This window comes from Podarcis melisellensis (assembly GCF_964234715.1).
Source record: "Podarcis melisellensis genome assembly, chromosome: 4".
NCBI lineage: Eukaryota > Metazoa > Chordata > Lepidosauria > Squamata > Lacertidae > Podarcis > Podarcis melisellensis.
The window spans coordinates 10,836,866-10,849,114 of record NC_138531.1 but is presented as its reverse complement, the minus strand read 5'-3'; the positions used below and the strand labels follow the sequence as shown (position 1 = coordinate 10,849,114).

General features: G+C 46.3%; 1 protein-coding gene across 10 annotated transcripts in view; it reads right to left on the bottom strand.

Moving 5' to 3' along the window:
- Positions 1-9,627, bottom strand: part of LMO7 (LIM domain 7) — a 142,797-nt gene extending 133,170 nt beyond the window's left edge. For 7 of the 10 annotated variants that reach the window (XM_081907266.1, XM_081907270.1, XM_081907269.1 and 4 more), the window contains exon 1: positions 9,511-9,627. In XM_081907266.1, the coding sequence (XP_081763392.1) occupies positions 9,511-9,588 (78 nt within the window). In that variant the 5' untranslated portion in view covers positions 9,589-9,627. The remainder of the gene's footprint in view (positions 1-9,510) is intronic. The other 3 variants (XM_081907276.1, XM_081907268.1, XM_081907267.1) reach the window with 1 other exon arrangement.
- Positions 9,628-12,249: the final 2,622 nt, after the last annotated feature.

Below are 12,249 nucleotides of genomic sequence, written 5' to 3'. Positions count from 1 at the left end.
AAGCCATAGTCCATCTGGGACAGTCCTGTACAAATGAAGATCCATCAAGTCACATGCAGCACCCCAGCCATGGGCATTGAAACTTGCCAGAGGTCACCAACAGCCTCACTCACTGCAGCACCAACACTACTCTAAAGGAAAGGTAAAGGTACCCCTGCCCGTACAGGCCAGTCTTGCCAGACTCTGGGGTTGTGTGCCCATCTCACTTAAGAGGCCGGGGGCCAGCGCTGTCCGGAGACACTTCCGGGTCACATGGCCAGTGTGACGAAGCTGCTCTGGTGAGCCAGCGCCAGCGCAGCACACGGAAACGCCGTTTACCTTCCCGCTATAAAGCGGTACCTATTTATCTACTTGCACTTAGGGGTGCTTTCGAACTGCTAGGTGGGCAGGAGCTGGGACCGAAAGACGGGAGCTCACCCCGCCGCGGGGATGCAAACCGCCAACCATACAATTGGCAAGTCCTAGGCGCTGAGGTTTTACCCACAGCGCCACCCGCGTCCCTAACACTACTCTATGCAAACTAAAAAGTAAAAAATAAAAGAAAGAGCAACATCCAGCGGTCTGGACATGGCCAGAAATATTACTAAAAAAACAAACAAACAAAAAAAAAGCCCAGCAAGAAAGCAAATTTGAGGTTCTAATACTTCCAGCATCTACATATTCCCTAATCTACAACTACGGGAGAAAATTTGGTCCTGTTCCTTAGACGCAAGATTCAGAGGAATCCTAGTTAAACTAAAGTGAAGCTTCTCTTTATCCAGGAGAATAAAAGCTTAAAAGTAAAGGTATAGGAACCCCTGACTGTTAGGTCCAGTCGCGGACGACTCTGGGGTTGTGGCGCTCATCTCGCTTTACTGGCCTAGGGAGCAGCACACAGAAACGCTGTTTACCTTCCCTCCAGAGCTGTACCTATTTATCTACTTGCACTGGCGTGCTTTCGAACTGCTAGGTTGGCAGCGCCACCCGCATCCTTGCTGTTAATGGAAGGACAAATCTGAAGCACCTGATGCTCAGTGAAAGTACCCCCAAACAAGAGCTCCTGACCACAATGGCTAAGGAAGCATCAATTAATTCCACCGCCCCCCCCAAAAAAAACTGCTGCACACCAAATTATGTTTTTGAAGAACCATATTGAGCCCAAAATGTCATTTGCTAATAGAATAAATTGCACTTAGCTTTTTGTGTTGTTTTTTCTTTCCACTGAATCTCTCATCAACCATGTCCATGAGCCCGTTTTGTAAAAATTATTTTTTTAAAAATAATTAAAACTTCCAGTAAATCTTTTCACGTGGTTGTCTGGCTCATTGGTAACTACTTGCAACATATGTAGTGCCTCTTCTTTTCATTATGAACATGGATACAGTGGTGCCTCGCTAGACGAAAAGAATACGTTCCGCGATTCTCTTCGTCTAGCGGTTTTTTCGTCTTGCGAAGCAAGCCCATTGACAGCTTAGCGGATTAGCGCTACAGCTGTCAAGCGGCTTCCAGCGATCAGCTGTTAAGCGGCTTATCAGCGGAACAGCTGATAAGCAGCTTAGCGGCTTAAGAAAAGGGCGAAAAAACCGCGGGGGGATGCAAGATTTTTTTCGTCTTCCATAGGGAAATTCGTTTTGCGAAGCGCCTCCAAAACGGAAAACCCTTTCGTCTAGCGGGTTTTTCGTCTTGCGAGGCGTTCGTCTTGCGAGGCACCACTGTAATTAACTAGTCACAGTGGTTTGTAAATCGTTTTGAGCATGGGTAGGCAAACTAAGGCCCAGGGGCCAGATCCGGCCCAATCGCCTTCTAAATCCAGCCCACGGGCACGGTCCGGGAATCAGCATGTTTTTACATGAGCAGAATGTGTGCTTTTATTTGAAATGCATCTCTGGGTTATTTGTGGGGCATAGGAATTCATTCACCCCCCCCCCAATATAGTCCGGCCCCCCACAAGGTCTGAGGGACAGTGAACTGGCCCCCTGCTGAAAAAGTTTGCTGACCCCTGATTTTGAGGGTTGTTTTTACAAACAAGAGGTATATAAATTTTATGAAATAAAATAAGACACTTTGAAAACAGACCACTGATTTATACCTCACATTTTGTAACTCTAAACATCTAAATAAATAAAGATATGAGGAATGACTTCCCCCCCCCATTTTTTCCTCAAATATTTTTTGTTAAGATACCATGTAGGAGGTTTTCTCCACACCTCTCAAATACCTTGGTAAAGGATCAATCAGTGCTGTAATGGTGATGCTACCCATCTCATGGCTTGCATCCAAGACTTGCACTACCCAACTCATCTAGAAGAATCTTTATGGCAAACTGGATTACCTACACAAAACATCTAAGCCTCCCGGCTCACCTTAAGTTTCCAGTACATGCTATCTGGATTTTTCTTTATTAAAACAATTGCAATCCCTAAACAAAACCAAAGCTTGCCTTTACTTTCTTCACTTGATACGGCAGTGGAAACTCAAATAACCAGAAGTTACTTTGGCGTAGCTTGTTGTACTGGTTTAAAGTTAGCCCTGTTTCCACTCCATCTTGCTCTCAAACTTTTGTGCTGTGCTGAGGCTACAAGGAAGTATGTGCATAGCTAAAAACCACTAGAAAAAGCTGAAGTGTTTTGAGTTTGGGGGGCTCGCCCACACTTCCACCTAGAAAACACAGGTCAGAGAGCTTTTCCGCTTGGCTTTATGTTTGCCCTTCCGCTTTCCCTGGAAAAACCTCTTTACTGCAGAATCAGAGCAAACATCAATGCGGAAAACCCAACTGAGGTTGGCTCCAATTCAGGAGTAAAGAGAGGTTTTTCCCAGAGGAAAAGCAGAGGGACAAATGGAATTGTTTATTACCCCTAAGTGTGCAGCTTTCTTGAGACTCAGACCAGTGTCCAGTGGGTGTTCTTTGCAATCTTCTCAGGAACAAATATCATTGTTTTTAAATAATTTTTATATTAGGTTAGCCAATTATTTTGTGATCTTAGTGTCAGAGATGGAATATTTCCTTTCCTTCACTTATAACACAACTCCCAAAATATGTGAGCAGCAAAAGCAGGCGAAAACGGATGCCTTTCCCTGCTCTCCAAACCAGAGTTGATTTCAAAAAGTGTATAACGCCTTAACAAATCGCAGCTGCTGGACTTGAATCCAGGTGATGCCTCCAGACTTAAGGAGTCTTCATACACAACATGAAAAAAAATGCCATTGAGTCCCTGCTGAACTATTTTTAGCATGTTGGAATGTTGCTACTGTGGGACAGGAAACAGGACATCCATTGCGAACTGAATGTGTATGTTGACCACTGTAGGCTTTTTTTCATTCGCATTGAAGTTGTGTATCAAACTCCTTGGGGAAAAACTAGGTACATTCAGGAGGCCCATGAACAAGCTATCCAACATTCCTCCCACCTTTTTAAAAGCAGCCACAGAAGGAACCCACTGCACATCAGAAGTGGGAGAGTGAGGTGGTGAAATTAACCTTCTTTCCCACCTGAAAGCATCATCTGCTATTTGCCCCACAGGGAAAAACAAAGTAAACTGTAGATTTCCTTCCACTGGGAAGATTGTGGGATTTATATAAGGAAGATAGTACACTGGTACCTCGGGTTAAGTACTTAATTCGTTCTGGAGGTCCGTACTTAACCTGAAACTGTTCTTAACCTGAAGCACCACTTTAGCTAATGGGGCCTCCTGCTGCTGCCGCGCCACCGGAGCACGATTTCTGTTCTCATCCTGAAGCAAAGTTCTTAACCTGAAGCACTATTTCTGGGTTAGCAGAGTCTGTAACCTGAAGCGTATGTAACATGAAGCATATGTAACCCGAGGTACCACTGTAATGAGAAGAAGGATTAATAGCATACAGCACTATGACCCTTACCTGAACTGTACCCCATCACAGCGCTCTGACGTTTTTTGTTCATTTTTTAACAACCTGAAAGACATTCTGTTCATCAGTCCCCCACATGACACCTGCTTTGGCCCTTGGCGATTCATGCCATTCTACAACCTGAACATCACACATCAAACAGCAGCCAACTTCAGTGCAAAAGCCCACTGTATTTCTGCAGCCTGTTGCCCCAACTTCTCTGTATTTTGGGTCTGCAGCATTCCCACCCTGTATTACCAAGGAAACCGCTTTCCAGTTTTGGTGCATTTACCTGCCTCCTCCAAACAATGACACCCAAGAACTTGCTTCTTATCAGCAATCCGTTGGGACCCAGGTCTTGACAGCAAATCTTTAGACAGCTGCAGACTAGGTCTCTGTTTTGTCTTCACTGTCTGATGACCTGCCCGCCTCTCTGGTAACCTGACATTGCCTTCCAAAAATATCCCGCCAGAGGCCCCATCTCACACAAAGAAGTGGAATGCAAAAGAAATAGGATGCAAACTGACAAATAAGGAAGCTTTCCTGGATGGCATTTCCAAATATGCAGAGACACATCCAAAACTATCATCCTTGCTTCCTAATCACAGTGATCTAATATACCTTTAGGATGCACTTCCTAACTCACGTCAGGGCTTCATAAGGGCTGCAATTTCTAACACATGGTTTTTATGATGCTTTATGAACAACATACCATTAACAATACAAGAATTGGCTGGCTGGATCAGGTCAAGATCCATCTAGTCTGACAGCAGCCAGCAAGATGCTTTGAAGCTCAAAAGCAAGACACGAAGGAAAATGCCTTTCCTTTTCTTTCTCCAACAACTGTCTGCTTAGAAGCAAGCATACCAGGGAACCCACTGGACTCTTCCAGACATGTGTGCATAGGACTTCAGCTTCAGACAAAGGGGTGTACAAGTTGTGCTACCTGTTCCTTAAGGGAAAAAGCTCACTCATCCAAACACCCTGTATGAATAGCGTAGAACATACGGTACTCCTCATCAGAATCAGACCCTTTTTGTCTTCTCAGAAGCCACATCTTAAATGAAAGAAAACCCGTATCTCTTTAACATATTAGCTACATCTGTTCGAAGAAAAATACTTCAGGTCCTAAGGGATAGTCTGCAGTGTACATCCCCTATCTGAAATCGTATCATCGTTGCATTTTAACTATTGTAATGTTTGAATTAAGCATGCTTACTATGCTTCACTGTGGAAGCTCTCCCTATACTTAGTTCGAAAACACACACACAAATTTGTATTTCACCATTTCACATTTAGAATTTTATTGCTGTTCCCACCTGCGTGTTACTGGCAACAAAGAGGGACTACTGAGAGTGCTATTGCTACCATATGTTAACAAGCACTACGACTTGTGGTTGCATTTATATTCTTAAAGTGCATTTTTATCAGTGTCAAGGATATCGTCTTGCACATACGCCTTTGAGTTGAAAACGGGTATCAAGATAAATACTAGAGGTGTGGGCAATGCAAAGCAGACATTTGGTGGGGCTGTATAAAAATAAAAGATTTTTGGTTCCAAAAGAGAATGGCTAGCATCACAATTCCTATACAGTATATAAAATCTACTGCTTTGCTACATTTGAAATTTCAGTTGGCCCATTTAAAAAATTAAGACATTTGACTGGCTACTGTCAGAAACAAGATGTCTTGCTTGATGGACTCTAGGTCTGACCCTGAATTCTTGCATCTAATAACTGAAAATTATTTGAGTCACTCAATTAGAACACCCTACATCCTTTTAAATGTATCTGTGAGAGGGGGCGTTATTGGTTTGCTTTGTTTTTGTTCTTGTTTTTCTTATGCATTTTGCATTTTTTATCTTGTATTTTTACACTGTGAACCGCTCCGAGATTTACGGATGAAGGGCGGCATGCAAATTTAAAGAAATAATAATAATAAATAAATACATGAAATTCATTTAGCAGCTGTATTGAGGATACCTCTAAGGTGGAATCTCATTTGCTGATTAAAAAAGAAACAGTCTGCAAAGGTAAGAAATGGGGCAAGGCCTCTTTGCAAATGTCTTTACTTGGCAAGTAGAACCAGCAGGAGTTACTTGCAAGAGTTAATCACTACTTCTCACTTGTTATGCTTCCCATCAAGAATTGCAAGGTCCCATTTCTCCATAAAATGGGTGGTGGGGGGTGCTAATAGATTCTTCACTCTGGTTGGCTGTAGCTTCTGGGGTGTCGCCATAATCAAATTAAGGGAAAGCATTGCACTAGACATCATGGCCCAAATACAATGCCAGAGCCCAAGTTATCCAGGTACTCTCCCGAAGATTAAAAACTATCCGTGGCTAAATTCACCTCCTAATTTAAATCATAGAGCATACGCAAGAGAAGACCAGACTCTGTGATTATACTAAATTTTAATGTGCATCACGAAGAAAGCAAAAACAGACTAGCTGCAACAAACAGGTGTCTATTCTTCTACCAATGTCAACAAATAAGGCTGTAATCCTAACCAGCCGACTCAGAAGAAAGTCCTATTGAATTCAATTGAGTTTACTCATTGGTGAGTAAGGTTCAGATTGTAGCCTAAATTGCTGGGGGGGGGTATTAGTTCCAGGGTAAAAGGGAAAAGTCCCAGTTATTAATAGATATCCATCAAAGGAAAAATCCTCCCATATCCTAAAGTAGTACACAAACTCCTTGAGGGTAAAGAAAAATTCAATTATCTTATCGACCCATTAACTTCACCTTTGTGGAGCAATATTCCTTTTTCAAACACTATAGTTGCAAATAAGCAAGTTTAAAAATCTGTTTCAAGAGTTTGAAAGCAATTCAGGGCAGAAGTATGATTCTCCCTGATAGTGCCCATCTCAATTCCTTTTTAGTGTTACGGGGCAAACGGGGGATCATAAGCCCCATATTTAATTTCTGACTTGTAGCTCCACTCTCACTTGTTATAAAGTCAATTGTAATTAACACTACAATTATGCTCTGCATTCCAGCACACCTGCTGTGCATGTAAGCCCAGTCTTCACATTTCCCACATAGGTGCCATAAACCTGTAGGCTCAGAGTCTACTTGCTGAGAAATTCTACTACCCGAAACAGGACAATCCATGGGAATACACTTAAAATTCCAGTTTATTCATTTCCTGAAACAGAAGAAGGGGGGGGAGTGTTTCCCTTTCCCCTCCCTTTTAGAAACCTAGTAAAGTATGCGCAAATAATTTTCTTTGAGAACTGTGAATAGTTTTACAGCAGAACTTAAGTGTCGCTTTCTGAAAGTGCACAGGTGCCTGCAGCTATTGGGGATGTTCAAAAGTGCTTCGCAGTTGGCTTCTGCTGAACTGAGCCACCAAGACACCTTGTTAACTTTATAGAGCATCACCTCTTTCAACTACTTGAGTTCCAAGCATAAGTTAGGCTCTTTTCCGGAATCGGCTGTCAAATTTCTCCCACAAGTGCAATTCCATTGTCCTTGGCAAGACTACATTAGTTCAGGTTGACAACTGAATTGCCCCCTTAAGAACAGCACACAGATCCAATCCCTGCCACAAAATTTAATATATGCTTTGCTAAGTGGAAAGGAATGTACCCTCCCAAATCCCGTTGTTCATTTGAGAACATTTAAGGGGAAAGTTAAACCAGATCTGAAGGCCATCTAACTTAACCATCTGCACCTGAGCAGGATTCTTCATTCCCTGCATTCTTAATGAGCAACTCCCAATAACAGCAGTCTGCTTATCAAGGCCAAGAAATGCCTGAGTTTCTAAACCAAACTTTCACTGAAGGCACTGTTTTCCAGAAGTTGCCATGTGGAAAATAATGGATACCGAATGCAATTCACCGAAGTGTAAAAGGACATGCATGAGTTGCACTGTATGTTCCAACAAGTCATCTTCTAGTACCTTAAAGGCTAAGAAATTTGTTGTGGGAATCAGGCTTCCATGGACTGCAAGACCTCTTAGAAAGTTGTTTGTTCTAGAACGCTGTTTCCCATACTTGGGTCTCCACCTGTTTTTTAGAATACAACTCCCATCATCCCTAGTTAGCAGAACCAGCGGTCAGGGGATGATGGGAATTGTAGTCTAAAAACAGCTGGAGACCCAAGTATGGGAAACACCCTTCTAGAGCAAGAAAGCCGTGCCCCTCTAGTTGTTGCTGACGGACTACAACTCCCATCAGCCACAGCTGGCGTAGCCGATAGGGATAGTGAAAGCTGTGGTCCAACAACAGCGGGGGTGGGGTGTGTGCTACAGGTTCAAACGTCTATTCTACAGAACCTAAATATCCTGTAACAAGAAACTTTCCTGTACCTTAAAAGGATATGCCTTCATAACAGGGCATCAAGCAATTGCAACACAGAAGCAACTCCAACTTGGTACACATACTCTGAAGTTATTCCTACAAAATCCAGTGGGCCTTATTTCCAAGTGAGCTAATGAACACCGCATCAGCCCCATCAAAATTTCCACAAAATCTCTGCTTAATTTGAGCAAAGGCTCCACCCAAGAACCTGTGGCTGAACTCTCAAATGACAAAAAAACACACTAGTCAGAGCCATACCCAGGCTCCTTTGACAAGGAGCTGTATCGGCACGCCTCCGTCCCTTGCACTCTCTGCCAAAGTGCCCAGATGAGCCTGTGTGCCTCACCCGGTTGCCCAGGGCAGCGAAGGAGCACCCCAGGGAGAGAACAGCTGGGCGGATGGGCTCACTCCAAGCCAAAGTGGAGAAGGTGCAATTTTGGGAACTGGGCCTACACCCTTGGCAGGGCCAGCCTAACCAACACCTGGGTACACCTCTGAAACTAGTGCTCATACTAGAGGAGAAAAAGTTGGGTGGCCTTTCCTGATAGCCGTAAGGCCCACACCCCATCTCCCTTCAATTTTACCCATACCATACCACACCCTACCTAGAGTGTGTTTTCCAAGCAAGACAGTAGTTAAAGGGGCCGTCCCCACCCTGTTATTTAACAAGGCATGAAAGGACAGGGTGTATGCAAGCAAAGATACCTTTACATCCTCAAATCCCCACCAGGCACATCTGGAATTGGCGCTAGGCGCTTGCAGGAAGGTTGCATGACCAACCGGCTGGCCAGCCACTCCACTTTTTGCAAGTTAAATTCTACACCCAAAACCCTGCAAGGAGCAGCGCTTTTCCCCCTGGAGGTACTCAGGAGTATGCAGTAGGGCAAATTTTGCTTCAGAAAAATCACACTGGCTTTTTCCAGGCTACAAAACTTTCTGAGACCTCTGAATGGAAAGCAGAGAGGAGAAGCGTACCTGTTTGTAACACACCCACCCCAAAAAACTTATTATTTTTTTAAAAAAGTTGAACCAATAACTTTTGTTTTATGGACCCAAAAAATCTGGAGGGTGATTCACTCTGTATTTTGCTACAGACCATTTCCCCGTCCCGTTCTCTTTCCCACCCACCTCCCCATTTGAAAATACCGCCTGTCTGGTGAAGAAGTGTGGGCAATGCCAGGGCAAGGACGGGGAGAAAGCGAGGGGGAAGCAGCCTTCATTGCGCTCGGGCCTTGTTGCTTTTAAAGGGCAATATCTATAAATGCTCACGACAAAAAGCAAGCCCCCCCCCCCCTGTCCTTCCCATTGCCCCGCTTTTCCACCTGCGGGGCGCAGCAGGGACCCCGCGCGCGCGGCTCTCTTACCTCCACCCAGCGGCGAGCTTCGGCAAAGGCGCCCTCGCCGCCACTGCCGGCGCCCTCGGCATCCTCTCTGCTCTCCATGGCCGGCAAGAGAGAGGAAGGCGCGGCGGGACTCCCGAGCTGAGGAAGAAGAAGCAGCAGGGGGAGAAGGCTTGTCAGAAGAGCCCCGCCGCCGAGGGAAACGGGGGGACGGACGCCGCTCAGGAGGCGTCGCCAAGTCGCCGCCCTCACAGCCGCCCCACCACACGAAGTTTTTACGTCAAGCGTAAAAAGAAAAAAAGGGGGGGGGCAAAGTTTGGGGAGGGGGCAAAGTTTGGGGAGGGGTGTCGTCACTCCTCACCGTTACCTCAGAGAGAAGCGAGGGGCTCAGCCGCCGCCGCTCTCGCGCCTCAGCCCCCTCGCCGCCGCGACGCGCCCTTTCGCTCTCCACAGACGCACCGGGGACCCCTCAGGCGCACTTTCGCCGCCGCCACGGCAGCCCCTTTGCCCGCTCGCTCGCTCGCTCGCTCGCTCGCTCTCTCCGCGGCGTCCCGCTAGCAAAAGCGCGCCCGCCCCACTCCTCCTCCTCCTTCTCCTCCACCACCTACCTCCGGCCGGCGCTCCAGCCAGCAGCCGCGGGCAAACTTTGGCCAACTTCCCCGGGGGACGGAGGCGCGACTCCCACCTGGCGGCAGGTAAGGCAACGGCAGCCGCGCTCCGAGGCCCTCCTCGGTCTCTCCTTAAGGAAGGGAAGCGCGGCGCGTTGGGCGGCGGCGCCCCCTCCCTGCGAAAAAGCGGCACGGCGCCTGCATAGAGCCTCATTGCAGGGTTTGGGAAACTTGTAAAGGGAAAGGTAAAGGGACAGTCACGGACGACTCTGGGGTTGCGGCGCTCGTCTCTCTTTACTGGCCGAGGTGTTTGTCCACAGACAGCTTCCTGGTCATGTGTCCAGCAGGACTAAGCTGCTTCTGGTGAACCAGAGCAGCGAACGGAAATGCCGTTTACCTTCCCGCTGGAGTGGTACCTATTTATCTGCTTGCACTGGTGTGCTTTTGAACTGCTAGGTTGGCAGGAGCTGGGACCGAGCAACGGGAGCTCACCCCGTCGCGGGGATTCGAACCACCGACCTTCTGATCGGCAAGTCCTAGGCTCTGTGGTTTAACCCACAGCGCCTCCCGCGTCCCTTTTTACTTGTGGGGAAATTGCTGCTGCATCAGCGGCCTAGACCTAATCCAGCAAGCCCGCAGCGATCAGGTGCTTGGTCCATTTGGAAAGCCCATGGAAAGCACCGTTGGCCTTGGGGTGGTCGCCGTTGGGTGCAGGATGACCCTCAACCCAAAGATAAGCAGATCTTCCTCATGCAAACCATTCTGGCTGGCAGAAGGAAGCATGGCTGCCTCTGAAGACCTTTCAGAGGCCAGGTTCCTCACTGGGACAAGACAGCTTGAGCCATCTGGGACTCAGCTATACAGCTGCAAATACATTTTAAGTGTGTTTTAAGTGCATCATACAATTGTGACAGGGACATGGGTGGCACTGTGGTCTAAACCACTGAGCCTCTTGAGCTTGCTGATCCAAAGGTTGGCGGTTCAAATCCCCATGACGGAGTGAGCTCCCATTGCTCTTTCCTAGCTCCTGCCAACCTAGCAGTTTGAAAGCACACCAGTGCGAGTAGATAAATAGGTAGCGCTGCAGCGGGAAGGCAAATGGCATTTTTGTGCGTTCTGGTTTCCGTCACGGTGTTCCATTGCGCCAGAAGCGGTTTAGTCCTGCTGTCCACATGACCCGGAAAGCTGTCTGTGGACAAACCCCGGCTCCCTCGGCCTGAAAGCGAGATGAGCACCGCAACCCCATAGTTGCCTTTGACTGGGGTCCTTTACCTTTTACTTTTTTCTTTTTACATAAATGTGACACTAGATGGCAATGGTGAGCTTATGGCAAATTTAATATATTTTCCAAAACGGTTTTTTTTAAAAAAAAAAACATTTTCACAGTGTTTTTTAATACGTGTCCAGATTCTACCTTGGCCTGATTGCCCTGGCTGCCAATTAGCTGCCAGGCACAATTCCAAGTGCTGGTTTTGACTATAAAGCCTTAAAACAGCTCAGGGCCACAATATGTCAAGGACTACCTCTGCCCTTATAAACCATCACAGACCCTAAGATCATATTCAGAGGCCCTTCTTTGTGTGCCTCCTTCCATGAGAGGTCCGAAGGGTAGCAACATGAAAACAGTCCCCCCCCCCCGTTTTTTCTCTCTTTTTTTGCAGCGGCTCCCCATCTGTGGAATGTGGTCTCCAGAGAGGTTCACCTGGCACCTTCATTATATATATTTTAGATGCCAGGCAAAAATGTTCCTCATCAGCTAGACCTTTGGCTGATTAACATTCCATTGCCTTTTAAATGTGTCTGTGGTGAGAGGGGTTATTGGTTCGTTTCACACATGTTATTGTGTGTTTTGGTGTTTTCATTTGGTATGTTGCCATTGTGAAAAACCCGGTGCTCTTTGGCTGAAAGGTGATATACAAATTCAGTAAAGAATAGTAATAGTTCTAGAAGTTACTGGAGGTTTAGGGATGGTAGTGGGCAGGGAAGCTATAATTGTGTTGTTGTAAACTTTGGACCAGTACTGCTCCCATAAACGCAGCTTCCTTATTGGAACTGAACACAGTATATCATCATCCTTATCATACTTCCGTGAGACAAGGCAGGGCTTACTTTTATTCCAACACCAATATAAACCAAGGGATTGAGGTTTTTGTCC